Source organism: Pestalotiopsis fici (assembly GCF_000516985.1).
Source record: "Pestalotiopsis fici W106-1 unplaced genomic scaffold PFICI_Scf_10, whole genome shotgun sequence".
In the NCBI taxonomy this organism is placed as follows: Eukaryota; Fungi; Ascomycota; class Sordariomycetes; order Amphisphaeriales; family Sporocadaceae; genus Pestalotiopsis; species Pestalotiopsis fici.
Genome location: NW_006917100.1, coordinates 1926204 through 1951908, shown reverse-complemented (window position 1 = coordinate 1951908; position 25705 = coordinate 1926204). Strand labels below are relative to the sequence as shown.

General features: G+C 50.4%; 10 protein-coding genes across 10 annotated transcripts; 6 read left to right on the top strand and 4 right to left on the bottom strand.

Moving 5' to 3' along the window:
- Window positions 1-1407: 1407 nt before the first annotated feature.
- PFICI_12826 (uncharacterized protein) lies at window positions 1408-1936 on the top strand (the record flags this gene model as incomplete). The annotated part of the gene is made up of 2 exons (XM_007841407.1): window positions 1408-1500; window positions 1556-1936. 2 exons carry the CDS (start codon window positions 1408-1410, stop codon window positions 1934-1936), a joined length of 474 nt encoding a protein of 157 aa, XP_007839598.1.
- A 98-nt stretch (window positions 1937-2034) lies between these two features.
- On the top strand, window positions 2035-2598 carry PFICI_12825 (uncharacterized protein; the record flags this gene model as incomplete). Its single annotated transcript, XM_007841406.1, has 1 exon — window positions 2035-2598. The coding sequence occupies one exon, from the start codon at window positions 2035-2037 to the stop codon at window positions 2596-2598; it is 564 nt and encodes a 187-aa protein (XP_007839597.1).
- Window positions 2599-3404: 806 nt separating this feature from the next.
- Window positions 3405-6110, top strand: PFICI_12824 (uncharacterized protein; the record flags this gene model as incomplete). The annotated part of the gene is made up of 7 exons (XM_007841405.1): window positions 3405-3603; window positions 3764-4343; window positions 4395-4919; window positions 4974-5112; window positions 5138-5238; window positions 5292-5365; window positions 5428-6110. The coding sequence occupies 7 exons, from the start codon at window positions 3405-3407 to the stop codon at window positions 6108-6110; spliced, it is 2301 nt and encodes a 766-aa protein (XP_007839596.1).
- An 804-nt stretch (window positions 6111-6914) lies between these two features.
- On the top strand, window positions 6915-8881 carry PFICI_12823 (uncharacterized protein; the record flags this gene model as incomplete). The annotated part of the gene is made up of 9 exons (XM_007841404.1): window positions 6915-7051; window positions 7117-7272; window positions 7362-7630; window positions 7691-7776; window positions 7839-7975; window positions 8030-8150; window positions 8201-8294; window positions 8350-8704; window positions 8764-8881. The coding sequence occupies 9 exons, from the start codon at window positions 6915-6917 to the stop codon at window positions 8879-8881; spliced, it is 1473 nt and encodes a 490-aa protein (XP_007839595.1).
- A 755-nt stretch (window positions 8882-9636) lies between these two features.
- Window positions 9637-10598, top strand: PFICI_12822 (uncharacterized protein; the record flags this gene model as incomplete). Its single annotated transcript, XM_007841403.1, has 2 exons — window positions 9637-9795; window positions 9873-10598. 2 exons carry the CDS (start codon window positions 9637-9639, stop codon window positions 10596-10598), a joined length of 885 nt encoding a protein of 294 aa, XP_007839594.1.
- Window positions 10599-10964: 366 nt separating this feature from the next.
- PFICI_12821 (uncharacterized protein) lies at window positions 10965-12751 on the bottom strand (the record flags this gene model as incomplete). The annotated part of the gene is made up of 4 exons (XM_007841402.1): window positions 10965-11838; window positions 11896-12082; window positions 12150-12422; window positions 12502-12751. 4 exons carry the CDS (start codon window positions 12749-12751, stop codon window positions 10965-10967), a joined length of 1584 nt encoding a protein of 527 aa, XP_007839593.1.
- An 894-nt stretch (window positions 12752-13645) lies between these two features.
- On the bottom strand, window positions 13646-15816 carry PFICI_12820 (uncharacterized protein; the record flags this gene model as incomplete). The annotated part of the gene is made up of 3 exons (XM_007841401.1): window positions 13646-14887; window positions 14951-15474; window positions 15558-15816. 3 exons carry the CDS (start codon window positions 15814-15816, stop codon window positions 13646-13648), a joined length of 2025 nt encoding a protein of 674 aa, XP_007839592.1.
- A 2592-nt stretch (window positions 15817-18408) lies between these two features.
- On the top strand, window positions 18409-19914 carry PFICI_12819 (uncharacterized protein; the record flags this gene model as incomplete). The annotated part of the gene is made up of 1 exon (XM_007841400.1): window positions 18409-19914. One exon carries the CDS (start codon window positions 18409-18411, stop codon window positions 19912-19914), a length of 1506 nt encoding a protein of 501 aa, XP_007839591.1.
- Window positions 19915-20086: 172 nt separating this feature from the next.
- On the bottom strand, window positions 20087-20749 carry PFICI_12818 (uncharacterized protein; the record flags this gene model as incomplete). The annotated part of the gene is made up of 1 exon (XM_007841399.1): window positions 20087-20749. One exon carries the CDS (start codon window positions 20747-20749, stop codon window positions 20087-20089), a length of 663 nt encoding a protein of 220 aa, XP_007839590.1.
- Window positions 20750-22025: 1276 nt separating this feature from the next.
- On the bottom strand, window positions 22026-24085 carry PFICI_12817 (uncharacterized protein; the record flags this gene model as incomplete). Its single annotated transcript, XM_007841398.1, has 2 exons — window positions 22026-23103; window positions 23157-24085. The coding sequence occupies 2 exons, from the start codon at window positions 24083-24085 to the stop codon at window positions 22026-22028; spliced, it is 2007 nt and encodes a 668-aa protein (XP_007839589.1).
- Window positions 24086-25705: the final 1620 nt, after the last annotated feature.

Here is a 25705-nt window from a genome sequence, read left to right as displayed (position 1 = left end):
GCATTCTCCTTTCCAGCATAATGATCGTGAAAGACCCATCAGCGATCTAGTAACGGAGTAGAGAAGAGCTTTTGCAATACGTATACTGAAGCAGCCACAAGTCCGACAGCCAAGCATCAATGATACCTATCAATATTATTTTCTCTTATCCGGTGCACGACCCAACAGAGCGTCCGTCTCCTGTATCGTGAATACACCTGGGCAGTTTACCCCGGTTCATTTGGCCGCTACCAAAATAACCTTTTTGTGACTGCCGCGATCTAGATTCTAGCATTTCACATCAGACGTCACACCAGCTACTTTTCCACCCAATATACAGCAGAAAACGTACAACAAAAGAACATTACGCCACATGGATTCGATCCGACTACCAAGGCCTTTTGGGTCCATCGTGGCTCTAAAAGACGATCTGCAGTCTGCACCCCGGATCTCCACTGTCAGGCTAGGTACGGACATTCATGAATGCGAAACAAGTTTCAAGTCGCGGGGGATCCGCAAATTACAAGGGGCTGCCGGCCAGTCTCGCCTGATGGGTAGTGCTGAACTGGTGGTAGTTAGGCCATTTGTCCAAGGTCTGAGTCGCTAACAATACCTGTACCAAATGCTGCTGCGCCTACGCCAGCGGCCCAGAGCCCCCTATAGGCCACTCAAGCCACCCCAGCGGTTTCGTCCGTGTCTGCCAAGAATGAGGCCAATCTCCCGCAGGTAGTCCGAGGCCTAGCACAAAGTGGACTTTGGGCCAAACACCAGTTGACTCAGATTTATGCTCACTCTGTCGGATGAGGCTCCCTGCCAGTGTCTCTGCAAAGACATATCCCTAATTGTCTGCTGCTTATCCAGGTACTGAACTTGGTCACTCGGGCTGCTGGTTTCTTCTTTTCCTTTTTTTCTTTTTCCTCATTAACTCGCATAAATCATGTATTAACTTCTTCAGCCCTATGAACGGGTAACATACCATGTGACATTGTCACGATATACTTCCATTCTTTACCATTGAATCTGGGATTCCGCTCTTTTTTTGATATACTCATTGCAGCACTGCCCTCGGGCGCTCAGTCACGCTCCTTAGTCTCGGATGAGAGATTCCACTCCTTTGCTTCTTTCTTCTATTTCTACTTCGCTTCTCAACAGTCGACAGCTGGCATGTCTACCAGTGGGCGAATGGACCCGGACTCAAAGGGCCATACAGTCATTGTAGTGAGCTCCGTGTGCTGCGCTCTCGCTACTGCGGCCATATCGTTGCGTCTGTTTACAAGAACGTATATAAGCCGCCATGTCGGGGTGGATGATTGGCTGGCAGTCACATCTCTGGTGGGTATCCCATTTCTGCTCCCAAACCAGTTCCTCTATTCGGGTTGTGTGAGCTCTTGCTAACTTGTATGTTTGAATAAGCTATGTACCTTTGGTATGGCCGTCAGTCAAGGCATCAATGCCATGAAATGCCTCGGACACCATGATTGGGAATTTGACGAGACTGTGGATATACCAGGTTTTTTCGAAGTGAGTGCCTTCATTTTCCGAATATGAGAACCATGGCTGATGCAGAATTGTATAGATATTCTGGTTGAGCGCCCTCTTCTACAACGCCGCCCTTCTGTTCATCAAGTTGACATTTCTCGCGCAATATTTTCGAATCTTTCGTGATGTATACTTTATGGAAAACCTCTACCGAGTGGCCATGGTTGTTATTACGGCGTGGAATATTGGAGAGATGCTCTCGGTCATCTTTCTCTGCTTTCCCGTTGCCGGGTTCTGGGACCACTCTATTGAGTCTTCGTGCCAGAATCAGCGACTGGGGACCTATGTGAATGCTGTGGGAAACATGATTACGGATGTCGTCATCATTACTTTGCCGCTGCCTGCGCTTTGGAAATTGCACTTGACCCGCGCGCAACAGTTTGCCGTCTTTGGAGTTTTTGGTATAGGTTCCATGTAAGTTGATTGACTTGTATATGTTTTATAATATGGAATCTTGCTAATGTAGGTGCAATCAGTACTCTGGTCATCTCCTTGATTCGTCTGACCACTATCAATATGGAAGACTCGAGCGACTTTACCTATGATACATGGGCCTCGGCTTGCTATTCTGTTGCGGAACTCGCTTCTGGCATCACTTGCGCGGCTCTAGCCACCTTGAGTCCGTTGGTTACTCGTGTCTTTTCCTCATGTCTCCCAGAATCGCGCGCAGCAGCGGCCGCTCGTGCAAGGGATAGCAAACATCCGCCCACTATAGGATCTGATCGTTCGAGAAAGAAGACAAAAGCAAGATTTGGCAAGGACGAAAAAGAATGGGCATTGGATATCTATGACCTGGATCTGGAAAGCCCAGTGCCCAGTCTACCAGGAACACCGAGGCCAGACGTTGGAACGAGGAGACATGAGCGCGAATCCGAGTTGATCTTGTCTTATGAGCCTCCAGAGCCCTTGGGAACTACTTTTGGTTCCGTGACCCAAGTCATGAGCTTGGTACCGCAGCGACAGTCTGTCTTTTTGAATTTGGACACTTCATTACTCGGTACTGGCCCAACAAAATCTGGAATTATGGTTGAAAGGAGGGTCGAGGTGTTCATATCGGACGCACCACCTACAGGTAGCTAGAATTGAAAGTCTAGCTAATTCTACATAACGCTGAAATGAAGATTTATTCCGTGAAAATTTGGGTCAATTGGCCGGGTTACGATTGATACGGGAGTAAGGACGGGTATATGTTGGTTTCATCAGGCTTCCTCTTGACAAGTATTTTGGCGGATATCACCTATTATGGCCGTTATATGACCACGAAAAGCCAATCTTACTCAAACAGAGACGCATTGAAATTTCACAATCGAGATGGTATAAAGTCTCCGTAGCAAGCAGAGCCGGCAGAAAGAAATGCAGACCATCACCGAGGATTTGACCATGCGACGGACTCTTGACAAACGGCGGTTTCGCAGTCGCACTACACTCGGGGTAAAAGTCCTCTAAGTTATGCGCAATGGTCAGACTTCTCGATACTAATTCAAGGACGAGAATAACGATTATATATCCGCGACAGTCAAGATATCAGCACCCTTCTTAGTGTAAATACAGAGCAAATGATTGGTTATATCCGAGCTCGCGACGGTAAGCTCGGGATAGCGGTGTTAGGCAAAATGTTGAGGTCACGTGATGCGAGTCGTGCAAGAGAATCGAGCTTGTTTGATGCTGTTCGTGGAGAAAGGCGGGGACAAGTCTCAGTGTCACTTTTATCCAGGGATTCTGATACTTCAGCAGAACAATCGCCATAAAATTAAATTTGTTCTGGCGAAACCCTCGAAGAAAAGAGGTCTTGGTATTTTCAATGCCATGCCTCCTGCCAGATACGCCTAGGAGCAGGAGCGCGACCTCTCAATGTTACCGCGGCCATATGGCTAGCCTATTGCACCATGTCGGACACTGCAGCTTCAGTCCCGGGCCATGACACAAAGGACGAGATGAAGGATGATGAGCGTCTGGCGGCGTGCTTCAATTGCAAAAGGTCAAAACTGAAATGCGTGAGGACGGCCGGATCTGCGACTTGCACGCGATGCCGGCAGCGGCGGATTGACTGCGCGGCTCCGGCATATCATGTCGGCAGACACAAAGGTAAGCAAGCAAGTCCCTGACCTTTACCTTTACCTTGACAACTCTCTCCACACACACACACCACCCCCCGGACTGGGGAACCTTGGCCGCATTCAAAACTAACCAACCAAAGGTGTCAAGAAGTAAGAATCACCACCCACAACAAGGCCGCCATCTTGAGCCTACACTAACCTTTTGTTCCTGGGGAAAAGCAAGCGTACTGGTCTGGAGAAAGCTGTTGATCAGATTGAGCGTGCCTTGAGGAGGACAAGCTCTAGCGGCGACCAGATTCAGAACCAAGATCAAGCCAATGAATTGCGCTTCCTGTTGGAAAGGAGCAGAGAGCTTTTGGGAAATTCGAATGGTTTTGATGATCATGCTGCTGGCAGAATAGACGAGAATGACCACATCTCATCGCCAGTTCGAACAACTTCATCGACAGAGACGCCTCCAGGTCAAGGACTCGGACGCGATGATGCATCCACCCAAAGAGGTGATGGGGACCAGCTCAGCTTGGACGATGCAGAGAATCCGCTGCAACTGCTTGCGCGGACTTCTGAACTGCTCTCGGCGATACATCCGCGCGTTGCAACAACCATTGGCCTACCTGGTCACTCTGCTCCCAAGCATGGGCAGAGAAGTGATAATGACCTGCAGAGGTTCTTTGGCCCATTTCAACCTCGATTAGACGTTGGAGAAGAGCTCGATCCCATTGATCTTGGCCTCATCACTCTTGCCGAAGCCGAAGCATTGTTTTCATAGTGAGTTCGTGTGCATAGTCACAAAGTCCCATGTCACTCATCCCGCTACAGTTTCTACGATAAGCTGGCCCATACGCGCTGGGGTATCGATCCTGTGATTCACACAGTCAACTTTGTGCGCAGCAGGTCGGCCTTTCTGCTCACATCTATTGCAGCGGCCTCTGCACTCTTCTCACCCTCGCTGGAATCCTTGTATAAGCGACTAGCCAATCACCGGCAAATGCTTGCAGGTATTATCATGTCAAAGCGGTACAAATCTGTCGAGATTGTGCTGGCGTTCATGGTGAATATTCCATGGATATCAGCCGGGGATCATTGGGCAGACGATGAGACTTCGACCTGGCTGTCGATGGCCCTCACTATAGCGTTGGATCTGTCGCTCAACAAGATTATCTTGCCGGCCTCGCACGAGCCGCAGACACCGAAAGATGGTGTAGCCACAGCCGATTGCCTGGATGCCAGGAAGGCTCTATCGATTGATGGATTTGCAGATCTTGACCCATTGTCCCTAGGCGCCAAAAGACTACTGAGACGAAGAGAGCGGACCTGGTTGTCACTATTCGTTCTTGAGAGAGGGTATGTTATTCCCAATCGAGAATGCTCGGGCTCGTACTGACGGTGTCAATAAAGTGTATGCTTGGCACGCGGAAGGGATTACGTTTTCCCCATGACCCCTTTAATCGAGAGCTGCGATCAATGGCACCTGTCTGAATTGGCAGATCGGTGGGATGGATCGATAGTGTCAGTCGCAGTGCTGCGAAGAGACTTGGTCAGTTGATGTTAGCCCATCAAAGGTATATAATACTGACTCCAGATTCCAGGCCAACCTGATCAGCCGCGTCAAGGCCATCTGTGACAGTTCCAGTAATGACAGTGAAGCCGCAGTAGTAAATAGGTATGCAGTACTATCCCGAGCCGGAGTCTGCTAGCTTTGGCTAATTAAAGCAGGTTGAAAGGCGAAATCAACTTTTTCTTCGACCGCTGGTATCAAACATGGCCACTACAGATTGGTGACCGAGAACGTAAGCTTTTTCCAACTTTATGCCGGCAGTATACGCCACACATCATCGCTAAATCGATATAGAACTTGCTCTTCCACCATATGTCGAGATTCTAGCCTCTCACACACGTCTGTCCATGTATAGCAGCGTCATCAACCACTTGACCGCCCCTGTCGCCGCCCGACATTTCTTTCGAGCGGCCGGTTTGTCGTCTGCACTCAATGTCTTGCGTGTAGCGGTTCAGGGGGAGAATCAGCTCAAGTCGATGCCAAACAACACGGCTATCATGATCTCGTGCGCAGCATGTTTCGCTCTGCGTGTTGGTACAGTGGCCGATGCCCATGGATCGAGCTTGGCACCGGGTATACGAACATTAATAACGGAGACGACCGACGTCTTGGAGAGAATCGGGTCCACTCCAATACAACGCAAGGGATTGTCTTGCTTGTTTGCGATACAACTAAGACAGATCCTCAAATTAGCTTCGCGAGCATCAGAAAATGCTAGAAGTCATGCCGAACCAAGCAGAGAAACTACTACAGCGCCAATTCCACAAGATATGCAATCCGGAAACATATACAACATGCCCGTAGAGATAGCCCCGGTTACGCTGGCCCCAGAGTTTCCTCTCTTCTCGAGTATGTCCAACGTGCAATTGGACGAAGCCATCAACAATACCGACGTTGGGCTCGAGTCGATATGGGAGGATTTCCAATTCCAAAATGTCACAGATCTGGACTGGATGGATTGGTCAACGTTTGCCTAGGATAGTTTGGCGAATGGCCTTGAGAGGGTATTCGCGATACTAGGGGTACTGGCACAAAAAGAAAAGAGGAAATTATTGGCGGGAACTTCTGGCCCTCTCCAGCCGTCTGGTATCACTCAGACTTCAGCTGTGAATGATGTGGCGCCAGGGTTTGTGATACGCGGCTTGAAGGATAAGGTTACTCTTCACAGACGAGTTAATAATGATGAGGAGATCAATCTTGCTACCCTGTGGACTGCAATCAAGAGGGAAATCGGACGTTTCCCTACTACCATGACCTCGTCATTCACATGTGTGTAGAATGCAAATCCATAAGCACTAGGTGGCATAATTGTGCCCACTTCTTTCAACTGATAAACTGCCTGACCTTCCTTCGAGCCGTACATGTCTCCATCGGACGTTTATCAGCCACCGTTTACCTTCCTCAGTAGTAGCGTCCGTCTATCTCTGCCCTGTGCTCCCTCCCCGCATCTGCTTACATGCAAGACAAGCCAGCATACCAATCCTGTTCCCCAAATGACAGGCAAAGACAAGGGTACATTTCCCCGCAGTCCCAAGTCCCGACTCCCAAGTTATGGCCAGCGAACCCCACAATCTCCGAATGGCCAAGCCATGAATACGCCTATCAGAGTACAAATATTAAACACCAAGCCTTGCGAAGCTCACTTGGCAACGTCTTTAAATTGCTTTCCCGCGTCGTTTTTTCTGGGTCTTTCTTGCTCCACCGACTTCTTGGAAACCTAAGCGATCAAGCAAGCCAAGAGTCGTGAGCGCCAAGTCAAGCAGCAAGCAGTAGTAGCAGTCATGTCGACGAGAAACACCAATTCTACTACCCACAAAGCGACCGCCGAGGAGGTTGAAAAGGGCGAAGTGCTTCACACTCCATCCGATCATGACCATTCACACATGACGCGGAAGATTCTATGGAAGCTTGACACCAGGTAAAACGAACGCTCCATGATCGTCGGCCCAGCTATACTGACACGCATTCTTCTTTTCTGTCAAGGATCCTGCCCATTCTCGCCGTCCTCTTCCTGTGCTCATTCCTGGACCGTACAAATGTCGGCAACGCGAGACTTTACAATCTCGAAAAAGACATTAATATCACAGACCACGAGTACGACCAAGGTCTAGCCGTCTTTTACGCTACCTACATTGTAAGGTTCGTGGCCAAGGAAAAACCATGTCTTGACCCCGCAATATGTGTGTGTGCTGCTTACTGACTTTTGACACTTTCTGATCAAAAAACAGTGAGGTGCCATCAAATCTGGTCCTCAAGCGCGTGACTCCCTCGATATGGCTCACCGTGCTGGCCTTTGCCTGGGGCGTCACGGCCATGTGTCTCGGGTTCGTGCAAAACTTTGCCGGCTTCGTCGCCGTCCGCGCCATCCTGGGTGCCACCGAGGGCGGGCTGCTGCCCGGCATGATTCTCTACCTCTCCGGCATTTACCGCCGCGAGGAGCTTGCCCTGCGCATCGGTCTGTTTTACACGGCCGCGTCGCTTTCTGGCGCTTTCGGTGGTGGGTATTTACAAGTCGCAATAAGAATGTTGTCATATTCGCTGATTATTCTGCAAATAGGACTACTCGCGTATGGAATTTCGAAAATCGGTAGCAGAGGAGGCCTAAGCAGCTGGAGGTGGATTTTTGTGATTGAAGGGCTGCTTGTGAGAAATCTCTTCCATATCATACAATTTACATCGGAAACTGTATTGACCTTGACTCATAGACGGCCGTGGTTGCTATTGTAGTATACTTTCTCTTGCCCAATGGACTTACCACGGCGAAATTCCTCACCCCCGAAGAACGCGAGTTCGCAATCAACAGACTCAAGGCAGGAAGAGACAACGACCAGATTCGCGATCAGTGAGTAACTTGTGCAGATCACTAATATCGAGGTATACTAATTCTTTATCGTAGTGAGGCCGAGGAAAGGTTTTCTTGGTCCGAGGTTGGTCGCGGCGTCTTTAGCTGGCAAACCTGGCTGACTGCCTGCGCCTACTTTGGAATCTTGTCCGGGCTCTACTCTTTTGGTCTTTTCGTGAGTCTTGTTTTGCATTTGCACCTATACATGAACACTAACAATCCAAGCTCCCGACGATTATCAATGCGCTTGGTGGTTATACAGTTTCGGAGACCCAACTATGGTCCGTCATTCCATATGCAGTAGCCGCCATATGCACCGGTAAGTGACTTGATCCAACTGATTATCGGTGTTCATTGCTGACTGAAGTATCTAGTCATTGTCGCTCTTCTCTCGGATCGCCTGCGTATTCGTGGAATAATGATGCTGTGCACACTGCCCATTGCCATCATTGGGTACGCTGTCATTGCCAATGTGACGAATCCACACGTCAAATACGGCATGACCTTTTTGATGGCAACAGGCCTGTACAGCTCCGTGCCTCCCGTCCTGGGATGGCTGTCCAACAACTCGGCCGGCCACTACAAGCGCGCGACCACGAGTGCTCTTCAGCTGGCCATTGCCAATTGTGGCGGGTTCGTGACCGTCTTTGTTTACCCCAAGTCCCAGGGTCCGCAATATCACGAGGGACACACCATTATACTCGGACTCTTGATTGCTGGTTGGTTCCTGTAAGTAATGCACAAGACTCTGAAATTCATCTCGTGAAATGCTAACACTTTGTTCTCAGGATTCTGTTTAATGTACTCCATTGCTGGAAGATTAACAAGGACAAAGCCAACGGGAAATATGATCAGTATATCGGCAAGTTGGATGATAGAGAGCCATCATTCAAGTTGGTATTGTAGACTTGCTAGTTTTTGTTTTCTCGAAATGATTCCCCCTATATGATCGTGGGTTTTCGACAATGGTGAAGGATGGTGGGGGTTAGGCAGGATAGTGAAGGTTGTGTCGAGTGCCTTGAGATGGCCAGGCACAGACAATTTTGAAAAATGTTCTGTGAATGTTGGGCTTTACATCAGGCTTATAGAATAATATTATTATCAGCTTGCATAAATCAGGGCTTGATTTGAGCTAACATATACTCGCCGCACAATGCAGTTTTCCTCCATCATATTACCTACAGCATGTATAAAGTGGCGTGTTTTAGTGATTGGCTTGGCAGCTGGGCAGCCATTCGTATATTCGTTCCACCGATCTCGGGAATGCGCCGTCGCAGAGTTGGAGGACAGCTCCACCCCCGCAGGGGTGATCATCAGTGGAGCTTCCAGCGTTGGGCACGACGCTCTAGTGTACTAGGGATAACTTTTAGTGCTGCAAACCCGCTAGCATCCAGCTGAGAGCTTACCCCCCGGCAAGTAATCCGAATCGGCCCATGGGACGGGCATTCAAGAACGCCCGAAAAGACGAACGATGCGCGCGCGACTCCGAATTTCATTCACTTACTCACTCGGCCATGAGCCGCGGTTCTTGTCCGTGGGGTTATAAGGAAATTCCCCCATGACATGATCAACGATCGATCCTTGTGTGATTACCCCAATTGATTCAACCCAGGGAATTGGAAAAGGAGGACGCCCAAGTACAGAGTCATAGTCTCCAGACAATGTCGAAACTCTCAGACGCCGTCAAGGCTCTCATCAATGCCCCCGCCGCCAGTCCGGGCTTGACCAAGGCCTCGGCTCAAGTGAAGCCTGCGCTGGCGCGGTTCGCGAGCAGTGCAGCAGAGAAAAAGGTCGGACTGCCGGCGTGGATCACAATGTCGGTACGTGGAAAAAGAAAACATGATGAAGAATTATGACACACAACTTGGTTACTGACCCTGGAGGGGGGAAAAATTAGACGGCCGTGAGCGCAACGCTAAACTGCCCCGAAGCCATGACATCAATATTCCACGTTGCCAACGAACAGTCCTCTGGAGGCGGCGGCGGCAGCAGCCGGACGCCCGCGCAAAACGCCGAGCTGATCCGCGAGGTCGGGCTCAAGTGCATCTCCTTCAACGGCATCCCGCGGTCCATCAACACCCTGGGCGCCTTTTACGGCAGCCTGCCGACCGACGTGGCCGCGCAGCTGTCGCAGACGGCGCGCCCGACGCGCCAGCTCACGCCCCAGAACCTCGAGGCCCGCCAGCGCGACGGCCTCGCCCTCTGGGACTCGGTCTACGTCGGCTTCGAGCGCAAGCTCCTCGACAAGCTCGGCCAGAGCCACCCGGACCTGCCCGTGCACATCCTCAACGGCCACTACTCGAACCTGCTGTCCAACCCGCGCGGCGAGGCCCGCCCCGCCGGCGGCACCGTCGGCCGCGTGCTGACGAGTCTCGTGGCCATTTCCTGTCTGCGCACTCAGACGGGTGTCGGGCCCCAGGTGGTTTCGCACATTTTCGGACTGCGCAAGGCCTATGAGTTTGGCGACGCCCGGGCCGAGGGCGAGGAGGAGGTCCAGGGCGGCGAGTGGCTGGCGAGTGATGAGGGCAATCTTTGGATGCTGGAGCAGATTGACGGTCTGGCCAACGTCATTACGGGCGGATCGGGGACGACTTTTGCCCCTGGTCTCCGGGCGAAATTGTAAGAGAATAGATTAAGACTTTTTATGTAAAATTGATTAGAGATACCATTGTGCTGCATTAATGAAAAATAGTTTTCATACTCTGATGTAATGCATCATGTGTTGATGTTACTGTACGATTCAAACATTTCAATGTCTTGGATTTAATGTTCTAAATATCTTTTGATTACTCATTAAAAAAAAGGTTTAGTATAACTTGATGATGAGCCCTCTTGGTAAGTCAACAGACATTAATAATTGACATAATCATTTCCACATTTGCTCAAAATACAATTCATATATACAAAACGCTATGACTACACATCGCTCTCATGTCTATATACAATGCTTCTAGAAATTCACATTGAGAATTCCCAAAAACTCTTCCCTTTAAAAAGTACCAAGGGGCTCGGCAACAGTAAACTCGGCATCCGTGTTCTTCTTGACCGTCTCGAGATCCACGCCCTCGGCAATCTCGGTCAGGGTCAGCCCTCCCTTGGCGCGGTCGACCTGGAAGACGGCCAGATCGGTAATAATGGTGCTGACGACGCCCTTGCCTGTCAGGGGCAGCTTGCAGTCCTGGACAATCTTGCTGCGGCCCTTCTTGTCCACGTGCTCGGTGGCGACGACAATCTTGGTCTGCTCGGGGTTGGACACGAGGTCCATGGCGCCGCCCATGCCCTTGAAGACCTTTCCGGGGATCATGTAGTTGGCCAGGTCGCCCGAGGCCGAGACCTGGAAGGCGCCCAGGATGGACACGTCGACGTGGCCGCCGCGGATCATGCCAAACGACTCGGCCGAGTCAAAGACGGACGCGCCGGGCAGGAGCGTCGTCGTCTCCTTGCCGGCGTTGATCAGGTCCGGGTCCACGTCGGCCTCTGTCGCCGGGTAGGGGCCCATGCCCAGGATGCCGTTCTCGGACTGCAGCCAGACCTTGACGCCGTCGGGGACGTACGACGCGGCCAGGGTCGGGATGCCCACGCCCAGGTTGACAAAGTAGCCGTCCTTGAGCTCCTTGGCGGCCCGTCGGGCAATGGTGTTGCGGGCGTTGGGCGCGCTCGTCTTGGCCGGGTCCTTGGACGGCGCCAGTTTCAGGTTTTCAATCTGCTTGGGCGCCGTCGCTGGCACGATCCGGTCGATAAAGATGCCGGGGAGGTGCACGTTTTGCGGGTCCAGGGTACCGACGGGCACAATCTCCTCGGCTTCGACAATGGCAATCTTGGCGGCCTTGGCCATGAGCGGAGCGTATGTTCGTGTGGTGTATCTTGATGGTGTCAATGGGGTTACGCCTTTGGAATTTGGATCAACTCTCTCAACTTACTTGAAGACACAGTTGCCCGCCTCGTCAACCTTCCATGCGCGCAGAATGGCAACGTCGCCCGGCAGGGCCTTTTCCATAATGTACGACTTTCCATTGAATATCCTCGACTCTTTCGGGATACCCTTTTCTATAATGCCATCCTCTGGCGTAAATCTCAATGGAATTTCTCCCGACTCGATGAACGTCCCTGATCCCAAAGGTCAACTTCCTTTCCGATCATCGCCAGTATATAGAAATGAAAAGTAAGGACTCACTGCCACCAGTCGAGGTGTAGAAAGCCGGAATACCAGCACCGGCCGCGCGCAGCCTCTCGGCCAAGGTACCCTGTGGACACAGCTCGACTGCAACCTCGCCGCTGAGGTACTGCCGCTCCAGCTCCTTGTTGCTGCCGAGGTAGGACATGATCATGCGGTTTATCCGACCGTCGCCAGTCAATTTGGCGAGGCCCTTGTCGCCGGCGCCGGCATTATTCGAGACTGCTGTGAGGTTCTTGAGTCCCTTTTTGTGTATCGCTTCAATGAGTGTTTCTGTGATGGATAAAGTGTCAGTATATTATTGAACAATGGTCTCTTGTGAAACACAATGCGCTGGATATACAAAACTTACCGGCTACACCACAAAGACCGAATCCGGCACTCAAAATGACTGAGCCATCTTTGAGATCGGCGACAGCTTCATCTGCCGACTTGAACACCTTGGAGCCGCCGCGATTCGGCTTGGGCCCGTCGGTCGAATACAGCCTTTGCACGAGCGGGGCGTATAGTTGAGCGGTGCTGTTGCTGGTCCTTTTTGGCGCCGCCCAGCCGCCTCTGGACAATTGGAGCGACGCTCTCAGAACTCTGCTGCACCTCACCATTTTTCCCTTTTTGTGTGGGCTGCTCTCTTTACAGTTGCAGTATTTGCGACGAGGAAACCCTGCGTACAAAGATGAAATAGTCAATCTCGTTCTGCTTGCACGTGGCGCGTTTCATTCTCATACATGAACCATCTCCGCGTCCGGGAATCCCGTGGGTTTTATTTAATGACGTCGGCGCCTCGGTACAATGATGCAGGGTCGAGTCTCGGTAGTTTTTTATGCCCGACTGCTGGATACTGGCCGCTATTCCGTAGCGCCCCCCCGACAATGGCCCGCTGGAGTGGTTTCGAGTGCCAGTGGTGCAATTCTCACACATCTGGCTAAAGAAATATGCCCATTTCTTACCATTCCCATGTGGCATGGAATACGCTTAATCTCCGAATTTCCCATTCCTGGTTCGGAGCTTTTACATCTCCCTTGAAAACCTTTCACGTGATCACGTGGAAGCCGCGCATTCTTGCCGAGCACAAATGTGTTGCATTAGAGTGAAAATACTAGCTCGCCTGTAGTCGTATTATGTAGGCCTGGACTTCCGACCCCTTGAACTCATAGGCTGGATTGCTTGGGGCGTTTCTATAGAGACTGTAATGATTCCTTATATACAGGGGGGTATTGTTCTCCATCTGATTCGAAAAAAGAAAGACAAAAAGACAAGATGCAGCTTCAGATACAACGTTGAGTTGTACCCAAATCACTCTCTAAACAAGACACTTTAATAAAACCCATGATTGGCCAAAAAGTCCTCCGTATACTCATATCCCATGTTCAACAAGCGCCCCAGTAAGAATAATCAGTGTAAGTGCCAGGTCAACTCCCAAGAATGATACGCTTCATGTAAACATTTCGAACAATGATTCCTGTAGTACGAGGAATCTGTCAATTTGGCTCGTGAGCTCATGATCGCCCTTGTCGGCCTACACTTTCAACCGTGACACCAAGCCGGTTGAGTGTGCTGACATCCGTAACGCCCCGTCCGTCGAAAACCCATTTCGGCTTTTGCAAGTGGTATGCAATCTTATTCCAATCCAGCTTCTCTTTGGGTTTATGCTCATCGGAATTTCCAGCCGTCGAGTAGCCGCCCTGTTCTGGGTCGCAGTCGGGGCAATCATCTACGCAGCTGGGTTCCTCTACATATCTCTGCAGAGGGTCCGATCCAGCTGGGCAGCATCCAGATTCAAGCAAGTGTTCATGCAGAGCCAAGACTTCGGTCTCTGTTGGACCGGTCAGACCAAAAGGTCGGGGATCAACGCTTCGTACGCGGGGACGACCAGGAGAGGCGGACTTTGTAGAAGTCATGCGAAACTCGTCGAATTCGGTTGTGACGAGCACTGCATTGGAAGCCGTGCACGCCTCATAGGCGTTGCCATATACCACTATCGGGCCACCATCGGCCTCCAGGGCGGCCATCCCCCTGAGCAGCGTTTTGATCTCGTCTCTGATGACGGCCGGACTGCAGCAAGGGTCGAAAATTGCAATCTCCTTGGGACCTTCTTGCAGTAATGTCTTGATAATCTCCAGAGCCGGTGACTCCCGTGTGTCGGAAGTGTTTGCCTTGAATGCATAGCCCAAAATGGTGATCTTCTTGCCCGTCAAGGTGTTGTTGAGGCACTTGATGACACGACTGCTAAAGCGGTCTCGCTGATACTCGTTCATCTTGACCACTTGGCGCCAGTACTCGCCAACTTCCTCGAGTCCCAGGGATTCTGCCAAGTAAACAAGGCTCAGGATGTCTTTCTTGAAACAACTGCCACCAAAACCAATACCAGCTTTCAAAAATTTGTCGCCGATTCTTGGGTCGCATCCAATTGAGGCTGCCACCTCGTCCACATCTGCACCTGTCTTCTCGCAAATAGCCGATATCGAGTTGATGGAACTGATTCTCTGTGCAAGCATGGAGTTTGCTACTAGTTTGGCAAGTTCTGATGACCACACGTTTGTCGTGATGATGCGTTTTCTGGGAACCCATGCAGCATACACTTCAGCAAGAGCTTCGGCTGCTCGCTTGCCAGAAAGCGTTGTCGAGCTCCCAATGAGGACACGGTCCGGCCTCATCAGATCCTTCATAGCTGTACCCGCAGCAAGGAACTCGGGGTTGGAGAGAATCTCAAAGTGTACGCCCGGGCGGTGGATAGACATCTGAGAAATTGTCAGTACCGTCACAGGAGACTCATGTCATTTCTACAATCTGGCAAGACTTACCGTTTCTTTCACAAGCTGAGCAGTTCTACACGGAACGGTTGACTTTTCCACAATGATTGCTCCAGGTCGAGCATGTTGTGCGACAACGCCAGTGACTGCTTCGAACGCGGTCATATCAGTGGCACTTCCAGCACCCATGCCTTTTGATTTTGTCGGAGTATTGACTGCAACAAGAACTATGTCGGCCTCGGAAATGTGTCTAGCGACATCTGTGGAGAAGAAGAGGTTGGGCGTTCGAGCGGGAATAGTTTTCAAACTGTTTGCATGTCCTTCAGACTGACTGCTGTAGTCTGATGACGAGGCCGCCTCGGACAACACATCAGATGGTATTATGTTGGTAGGCTCGTTTGCGATGGAGCATTCCCGAGAGCCATCTCGAGCGATCCGAACAATGTCCCCCAGACCTGGCTCATATATTGGGAGATGCTTGGAATTCCAGCGCTTGATTCGCTTTTCATCTCTGTCTACAACAGTGACACGTATATGTGGGTTCTGATATGCAATTACCGCGGCAGTCGGGCCACCTTTGTCAGAATCAGCGACCGAAGATTCCAATGGTGAGGGAGTTCTGGATTGCTGCCTCAGAAGCAAGGATTGCGCAACTTACCAACGTAGCCAGCGCCCACGCAGCAGATATTGCGTACTCGCGGTGGCGGGCGGGTGATAGATGGCGCAGGTAGAGAAGCCGTTTCCGATGCTTGACCTGCAAGGCTAGAGGACTCAATCTCGAGCTGGCTACCGACTCTAGCACGCAACACGGGACTGAATGTCAGGCTACCCTCAGGAGTGGATGGGGCAGTAGAGGCACCGCTATCCGTCAAATCTCCATCTTGTATGTTGGAAATTGGGGGAGGGAAGAAATTCATCTTGAACAAAAGACTGCGGAGTGACAATTTGCAATCCATGCAGCAAGTGTTCAAAAAGTGTGAGAAGGTATTGGTGTGAGAAAGGTTGAAAGAAGTGAGAGAGAGAGGTTGTCGCGTGAGGGCATAGGAAGGGATATAAGTGAGCTTGTGAAAGCCACGCGATCACGTATGCTTCAGGGCTGGGACGTGGCAGGTGGTTCTCAGGTCGCATCCGCAGGCGCCTCGGTGAGACTCCGATGATGGAGAAAAGCAAAATGGTATGTAGTCTGGGCAGGGAATAAAAAACAACTCAAGGTATCTGAAAGGCGCCTGCCTGGACTGGGAAGTTGTATGAAGACAAATTACTAATGCAAGCGTGACAAAAGCGGCATATATAGGATGGCGCTTTCCTGTTGAATGTACGCCCCAACAATTTCCAACATGACTAGAGGTCAGTCACAGAGCGCTTGTATGGTATGCCAGTGACCTTTCGGGTCATCTAGGGAACAGGTTGGACGCTTATCTCGGTCATACTTACAAGAAGATAGAAATTCTTGTGGCGAGTGTCTGCGGATGAGTGACTTTGGTACATGGCAATATCAACATGTGTTTTATTCAAACAGCATGAGTGGTGCGATAAGTAAAAAGAATGGCGGCAAAGTGTTCTTAGTATGGTACCATGCTTGGGCAGCGACGATCTCGTGCAACCAAACCAGGGGCCGGGAATCCTCAGCAGGTAGCACATGGGGATCTTGCGACGATATCAGCTTCCGGGCAGCGCTGTCAACGGTGAAGGCGATGCTTTGCGTACGAATATACATAATATCCTAGCGCCAACTAGGTAGTCCTCTAGCAATCGTACCTTGCGTAGTAGGTATTCCATGGGTGGCGATTGAAGCTTTACAGCGCACGTAAGAGAATACTACCCGATAATGGGTTGCTTATCTGTTGTATGTATTGTATGTGCGCCTCGATGTATAGTCGGGTGTCTTACCCAGCTGGGTGTACATGGTGTTGTCTCGGGATCGGCTAGTCTCGATTTGACGGCGGTAATATGGCGGCGTGCAGGCAAGTAAGTGTATACGACGGCCAACGGAGAGCAACACAAAACACCACGGGGGCCATGTGCTGGACCGTCAGTGGACGAGAATCGGATGCTGCAAGGCTACACGTGAATCGGAGACTTTCAGTAGATAGGCAGGGTCTACCAGACATCAGAATGGTCTTTTTATTGTGTGCCCCTCCACCACAGCCACCTGCATTTTGGATCAGCCATTAGCTCTGAATGCAACAAGCATGCGCCGGCTCCGGAACGGATCCTGATTGCTTCATTCGTGAGATGTTGCGTCAATCAACCGTGTTTCCTAGTTCCTAAAGAAAGGTCCCAACTTCTGATTTGCTTGGGCCTGTGTTTAAAAAAAAAAAATCGGGATGTCGCCCTGTAACTGATCAGTAGCGCAATTGATACTGGTCGAGTAACGAGTTGAATGGATGGCGTGCATGTTTTACGGACTCTGATTGGTGCGCATTGTGCCTCGAGCCAAGCACAGAACAAAGTCTCTTTTAGAAATACACTGCAACAAACTAATTGATTTCGCACATGGACGGCAGTACATGTTAGAACAGTTTATGGCGCCTTCAAAGTAAAAATGATGCTTGATTTGAGGAGCAAATTTGTTATCTAGTCCATCCCGAGTACCATTTATTTCGATGTAAGCCTGAACAAGCCGTGATACGCTACTATAGAAACCAACGTAGAATGCACGTAGGGACCTGTCCGGCTGGGATGGTTGCATTAAAGGAAGACGGCAGAAAGGGCCCCGGTAACATCGATGATGGGGGGGGAGTTCGATGAGACTAGAGAGAGAAAGAGAGAGAGAGAATCCAGCTCAGTGATGAATTCAGAAGGTAAACATCATATTTTCACAGTCTTGATGTGCACCAGCGGTATTGAGTCGTGACAAGAAGAAAATCCAATTGTCGTTGGGGAAGAATGGGACAGACGCAACGTGCGTGTATCCATTGGCTGTCTGTCCATGGGGACCAGAGTCTAGGCAGGTCGGGTAGTAGCAGCCACGGCAGCTGCATAGGTGCGCCCCACTAACTGCCACTTACAATGCAAGTCACGCCGCCAAACCATCAGATGCAACACCCAAAATGGCAAACCGCCGCCGTGGAAACACCCGTGGACGCCCATCCAGCACACCGATTATGCTATCATCATTATCGGTATCCTTGAATACCAGATGATCCACGGCCCTGCCACGATTAATCATGTGCAGAAAGACTTCTTTCCCTACATTCTGTCCTAGTGGAAACATGGCCAGGGCACATCGATTTACCCAGTCCATCGGATGGAGCCAAAGTAGCACAAAGCAGCACAAAGACCCAGATACAATTCCAATCTGGGTCAAGGTTTGACAAAGTAGCCACCTGACGATTCTGGCCAGCCAGGAATTTGACTTGATTATTTACATATCTGTTGATCAAATACTCCCAGTTTATATTCTTACCTGCACAGCTTCATCCGATAAAGACGACAAGACGTCATAAAACTGCAACAGCAACAACCGCTTGTCTATCATTCGTACTGAGAAACTGGCCATTATCAAAATGGATCATCCTGACCTGAGTGTATTCCCATCTGAACTACGCGGTCGTCGTATTCTATTCTGCGTCGAGTCTTTCGGTCCCATCAATGGCGTTAGCAGGACGAATATGAACTTGGTCAACCATTTGCGATCGCATGGTGCCCAAGTCGCCGTCGTGGCACCCCACAACCACACCAAAGTCAACACCTTTGAGGCCATCGACAATCTTGATGCCAGCTCCATGCGGTCACAGGAGATTCGCTTGACAGGATACCCTTTGCCCTTCAATCCCGAGCTCTCCATCGTCTACCCCGTCCGTTTGTCCCAACTGTACGAGCGGACGTTTGGCGGCCCTCCCGACTTGATCTATCTGGGAAGTCCGGCATCTCTGGGGTTTCAAGTCATGTTGCAACTTCGCCAACAACCAGCCTATACTCAAGTACCAGTTATTTGCAACTTCCAGACAGACCTAGCAGGTTACTGCGAGATCCTCTTTCCCCAGCCACTGGGGGCCATTGCCAGTTGGACTTTTAGCAAGGTTCAGGGATATCTCTTCTCTCACTCCTCCGTCAAAACCATCTTCTATCCGAGCAAGTTCGTGAAAAGATACCTCGAGGGACCAGCAGGGGTCCAAGGAGAAAAGTTGGACGTTTTGAGGCGAGGCGTGAATACGGATGGATTCAGCCCGTTGAAACGGAGCAACGATCTCCGGAAACAATGGGCACCAAACGGAGAGATCATTTTATTTACTTGCTCGAGACTCGCAGGTGAGAAAGGCTTCGGTTTTCTGGCTGATGCGGCTCACGAGCTGGCACGACGTGGCTTGAATTTCAAGTTGGTGATTGTCGGTGGAAACCGCAACGCTGTCGTGGAACAAGAGGTCAGAGACCTTTTTCGACCGCTCAGCGAAAAGGGCAAAGTCATATTCGCTGGTTTCAAGACCGGCGAGGAACTCATGACCCACTATGCCTCTGCTGATCTCTTCCTTCACTGCTCAATCACCGAAACATTCGGCCTGGTCGTCTTGGAATCAATGGCAAGCGGCGTGCCAGTCATAGCGAGAGATGAAGGCGGGCCAAGTGACATTATCGAGCACGGCACCAGCGGCTTCCTGATACCACCAAATGACTTACATGCGTTTGTTGATCAAGTACTCGAGGTCGCAAATCAACCGCAACTACAAGAGCGACTGAGTAGTGCTGCTCGTGACCAAGCCTGTGAGGCGACCTGGGATAAGATCAGTAACAAAGTCGCCTGGAGGATGCTTGATACAATCGAGCAACACGAAAGTGAGCAGGCAGAGGACCAACTCAACGAGTCTCACGCACCAGGACAAACCCCGCCGCTGTGGAGCTGGTTTCTTATGAGTACTGCCTTGCGAAAATTTATTGCTCCCAGAATCATTGATGCAAAGCTCATATGGGGCCTTTCCATCATTGTCACATTTTGGGCTGGGGTCAGTGTATACCTCGCCTTCATCAAAGCGGCACATTTCGTCAAACACAAGGGTACAAAGACTTTCGACTAGGACAGCGACGACAACACGGAGGTCGTCCTTGATTGACAATTCACGGTATCAAATATATGACACCATCATTTGTTCCGAGAACCTTGTGATCTAATTGATTGGATCTCATTTGGACAAGCGAAGATTCAGCCCATGAGTTTCGAATCCAGGCCAAGATAAGGGACAGCCTGCTTCAAGCTGCCAGCACTTTCTCAATTACAAGACTTGTGCCCTGAACCCGCGCAAACTCTCCATCCAGACTGGCGAGGTTTACCTGGTGAACCGTCTCGGCATCAAATGCGCCCTTGGCATACGTCGCGCACGCATCCCCTACAAGCACAATCTCGCCCTCTTCCAGGACCTTGCCGTCCTCTCCAAGAATGTCGACGATCCTCAGGTTGGAGGCCATACGCGTGGAAGTGCTGACACAGTGGTCGGTCGTGAGACCGCAGATGACGAGCTGTCGCACACCATTTTCTCTCAGCAGAGTCTCGAGGCCTGTGCCGATAAAGGCCGAGTTGACATTCTTTGTCCAGACGGACTCGCCGGCCAGCGGCTTTGCAAATTCTTGAGCATCCACCGCTCTGAAAGTCTGCCCGTTGGACTCGATTTGCTTCGAGGGATGCAATTGTGAGTCCGAAGAGATGCTGTGATGTAGGACGTGGGCGATCAGAATGGAGTCTGGGCTGTCTGCTGGTATGGTGCTGTTGTGAGCACGAGCTGCTTTCAAAAGCCTCTCAATGTTCTTTTCGCATTCTGGCGTGCTTCTGCTTGTGCCCCAGTGCGTAGGATGCAGGAAACCATTTTGAACATCGATGACGATGAGCGCCGTCTTTCGGGTACTCGCGGGGTTCATGGCAATTTCCAAGAAGTCGCACAAAGGCTTGTATAATATAGATATTTGCCAAAGAATAGTTTCTAAATAGAATTATACGAGTATATATACGTTGAATTGATTTCTAGAAATTGCATTTTGATGAGTAATAAGTTGCGCAGTTCATTCGGGCGATGAGAGGCACGCCCTGCGATATACAGTGAGTGAGTCACATGTCCCCAAGCCCCGCCCGCTTACCATATTCAACGACCAGGCCGCCGCCACCTCCGTTCTGCATATAGAACATCCGAATCTCACGATATCAAATTAAAATAGAAACTTGAAGTTGAAACGATTCATAATTACGACACAAATGTGTACTTTTACTCATCGCCATTAACAAAAAATCGATTTGCGTCGAAGCCATGATCCAGCATCAGTAGATTGCAAATAACGAGATTCGTCTTGGCCAATATGTCTGTCGCTTGGATTGGGCATGGCGATACCGTTTGTGGGAGTCGTGGTTCCGCTGGCAATTGAGGAAGCACCTTCTTCCAGTCGGCGGAGGAAAGGGACTGGACACTTGCCACAGCCTCGGACATGGTGGAGCAAGTAGACAAAGAAACAAGAGAGAATACCTGCAAAGACTGCGACAGTCTTGACTTGATTATATCAGATTCCAGACTAATGAGCTGCATGCACTGGTTTGAATACTATTTTGGGAAGATGGAAATATTATTCGAGAAGAGGTGGAGAGATCCCCCGCCACTTCTGGACCACTCTATCAATAAAGCTATCAAGAGCTTTAGAGGCGGGTCATAGTCGAATGAAATCATCGTCACGCACGAGAATACCTAGGAAGTTAAGGATGCTAATATGGACAATATCAAGAGTAGCAACGAAATGAGCTGGCAGTCTAGGGTAATAAAAGATACCAGAAGCTAAAGATGGCATACTATTGAGTCTTGGTTATACAAAAGAAAGAAAATGAATATAAAACTCGACCATGCCCAGAATTACAGATGCTGTACAAACTATGCAATAAAATGAACTTAATGCGCCAGAACATGCCCGTAAAACAGGAGTCGACACCTGATGTGCGCATATTCTGCGCCAAGTTAGGAAACAAATGAGTGACAGACCGATCATAAAGTCCTCCGACTCCTGCCACTTCCGCCGCTACTTGCCGCGTCCCCTCGTGCCCTGCGTCGCCTCCCAGAATCCGAGTGAGCAACTCGAGTATCATCATACAAGCCGTTCACCACCAACTCAGAGCTACCATTTAGCATTCTAGACCTCCATCTTCTAGCCCATTCCCTCAGCTGCCTGCCTGGGTCGCTGGCCTCTTGTCGCTGCTGCTGGGCGACGGAATATCGCGGTCGTGGACTAATTGCGCGCCGCCGCCGCCTCCGCCGTCCTCGACCGGGTCCGTGGGTAAAAAAGACGTCTTGTCCGAGCCGCTCGCATCATCATCCTCGCCATTGGCGGTCGTAGTAAAGGACTTGGTCCGGTCCCGTCGGCTCATTTGTCGCGCGGCGCGGTGGGCACCATTCTGCTGGGCGGCCCTTTCCTCGCTGTACGCGGGCTTGACTTGGGCCTTGGCGAGGACGAAGCCCTCGGACAGCAGCTCCGACTCGCCGCCGCCGAGGGACAGGAAGGATGGCCATAGGACAGCAGCGATCTCTTCAATGTCGGTCACGCCGTCGGGGCGATCATCGTCGGCTATGGCGGATTCGTCGGCCGCGGCAGCAGCAGCAGCAATGACATTAGTACCAGTCGGCGTCTTCAAAGTCTCGCCCTCGCTCCCATCCAGCAGCAGGAGTCTCCAATCCTCTTCATCATACGCGTCAAAGCTGGGCTCGATCTTCTCGTCGAGAAGCTGGAGCCGCATCCACTGTCCGCAGATCTGTTTGCAGATGGTCTCGAGGCTAGTGCGAATCTCGTCGTGTCGACTGGCCGGTAAGACGGGCGAAACGGCAGTAAAAACCTCCAGCACAACCTGTTCGATGCGTCTTTTGCCATTGGCCTTTTGTCTCGATGGTAGCACGGGGAGCAAGACGCTGCGGAGGTAATTTTCCCGTACTGGATCATCGTCTGCTAACCCTCCGAGCAAGTCGCAGAGCTCATTACATTGCAAGAGGTATGTTGGCTGAAAAACATACTGGGCTAGAGCCCAGGCGAGTATGGCCAGCACGGCGGCGGTGCGCATCTTTTTGGCCTCGCGTGTGTTGGACAGGGGGAGGGGTATCATGCGGTGGACTCGGCCGTGGTTGCGCATCTTGGCCCAGTTTGTGCTCGCGGTTGGGGCCATGAAGTCTGTTTCTTCCAAGTCATTGGCAAAAAGACTCTCAGCCCAGTGGTAAGATAGCGTAAACATGTTTTGTAGATGCTGTTGCCTTGAGAAATATGAGTATAGAGATATCAAAAGTCGGAAAAGGGGCACACCCACGTTTGATCCTGTGGTGGACATTTTAGATTGAAGGACAACGCATTGAGCTCACCAAGTCTCGTGTTTTTCCTCTCAAGGTCGTCCCTTGTCAATTGAAGGTCAGCCGTGGTCTTTTCAAGTGCGCTCTGGGCTGCAGTAAGGGCGGATTTCTCTTCGTCGAGGCTCACGTGGAGACTTTCGAGATCTGATGACTTGACATTGAGGTCAACTTGAATAGACGAGCACTGGTCAATGCTCCCTTGAAGTTGTGTCTTGGTTGATTCAAGCGTTGTCACGGCCTCCTCTAGCCGGATATTCGCCAATTTGAGCTCAGCATCTAGAGTCTCGAGGGCAGTACGGGATTCGGAGAGCTCGGTTTTGCTTCTTTCGAGGTCGTTAATCATTGATTCGAGGTTAGCTTTAGTTTCGTCGAGCTGTTCCTCTGCCACTTGAAGATCGGATTCAGTGGTATTGAGCCTGGTATTGGCTTGGGCGAGTTCAGTCTTGGTGGACTCGAGCTCTGCGTCTTTTGCTTCGAGATCAGCAGTTTTGGTAGCGGCTTCGATCTCAAGTCTTGACAACGCTTCTGCTTTGATGTCCAATTCCTTCTTGCTCCATTCTGCGTCAGACTCCAGTTGGGCCGCCTTCTCGCTCCACGACGTTCTCTCCTGGGTAAGCGTAGCTAGTTCTTGACTCTGATCTTCGTAACGTTTTGAACAGTCGTCGAGATGTACTTGAAGTTTGGAGATAGCGCGGTAGTTTTCTTCATTGGTGATGTTCAGAATGTGATTTCGGCCTTTCAAATTGCTGTTTTCCTCGAGGACCCCCCTAAGATATTGGTACGAACTGTCCTGAGCAAGACTTTGGACGTGTTGAAAAAAGCCCTCTAGAAAGGTAGATGGCTCTCTTTCTATGGACATTATTGTCGGTGTTTGGATGATAGCGGCCATCTTTGGAGCGATAATCCAGCAGCTCCAGATGTGTCTTGCCTCATTTCATACGTAAAAGTCTAGGATACTTAAAGCTTTGCAAATAAACGAAATGCATTTCTCAAGCATACTTGGGCTACGGGTAATCATCGCCACTGATTCCAGCCCAGCAAGAAACAATGTCAACTTTTCAGTGCATTTGGATGTACGTTATCTCGCATCTGTTGGTGGGGGATACCTGCCTTTGTGCCCAATAGCTAGGTATCTTTGACAACGTGACGCTTTGCGTGGTAGGACCAAAGTAAGCTGCCACGCTGGAATCTCGTGTCAAAAGAGTGATATAGGGCCATAAGCTGTCGCTGTAATTCCCAACGCAACACCTCAGCCCAGCACACTTGGCAACATATCAACCACTGACACACACCAAGAACAGCGCCTTGTCATTTCTTGGATAGGCCTTTGGGCAGCGCTTTGAATGAGATCATACAAATAATTCGCCTCGGCATTGTATGAAACAGTGCTCTCGAATGGTCAAACACGGCCAAAATGACAGCCTAACATTATCAAGGGCTGGGAAAGCTTCCACGTCTTCAGATGTTATGTTAGGCCTTGGTGGAGTGGAGCAAGAGTGTGCATGCGACAAGATTCTTTGGCCGCCACAACGTCCAGGTGTTGGGCACTCAGTCTGACAGATTGGCTCTTGTTGTGTGCAAGCGAGCCAATAAATAACAAGTCAATGCCATGGCCGGATTGCATAGGTTCATGTCGAGCAAAGGCCACATGTATTTATAGTCCAGGTAGATCGTAAGCCGCCAGACACGCGACATCTGAATACGTGGGGCGTATATATCGCGTGCGTACGTTGCTATCTGAGGCCATAGTACGCATTATGATGGTCTCAGCTTGAGTCCTTTTCGGCGATGCGTCCTTTTTTTTTTTTTTTTTTTTTTTTTTTTTTTTCAAAAACATTCCATCACGCACATTCCCACAGTCTCTCTACTAGTCAATCTCAAAAGCATAATCGTGATGGAACGAGTTCAGACGAGCGAACTACGCCCGCCTGGTGGAACTTGAAATTGAAGCATCTCTGCCTTTCCCCACGGGTTGGTCGAATACACACACCCCGCCATATCCGCGGGACCTTTGCCAGCACCAAGTCTGACAAAACTGGTCGGATGCAAAACGATGAATCCAGCAAAGAAGTGGCAGCAGCCTTGAATGCAACTGAGTCGAGCAATGCCAGAGTTATCTGCATGTGTCGGGGTGAGTATCGTGAGAAGTTTCGAGTGCGTTCTTTCTCCACTGTGGGCGGCTGTCATGCTGAGCTGCTCTTGTTTAGACTAGTTTGACAAAGGTTCCCACAACACTTCAATGCATTAAAGCAGCCGCTGCCTATGGCCATCAAAAACAATCTCGCAAAAAGAAGCAACATGCGTCGAAGCCGTTTTGAGCATTGCTTTGTTGACAGCTTGCTAAACAGAGGAAATTGTGTCCTCTCCAGCCCTCCAGCCCTCCAGACAATTATGCACAAGCACTGCCCACACTTATCTTGGGCGTCCTGATTTGAACTGCTTGGTGATGTTCGTCAATAGTGCACGGTATCCAGTCTGATGAGCGCTTTTTATGACCTCGTAGTCACCA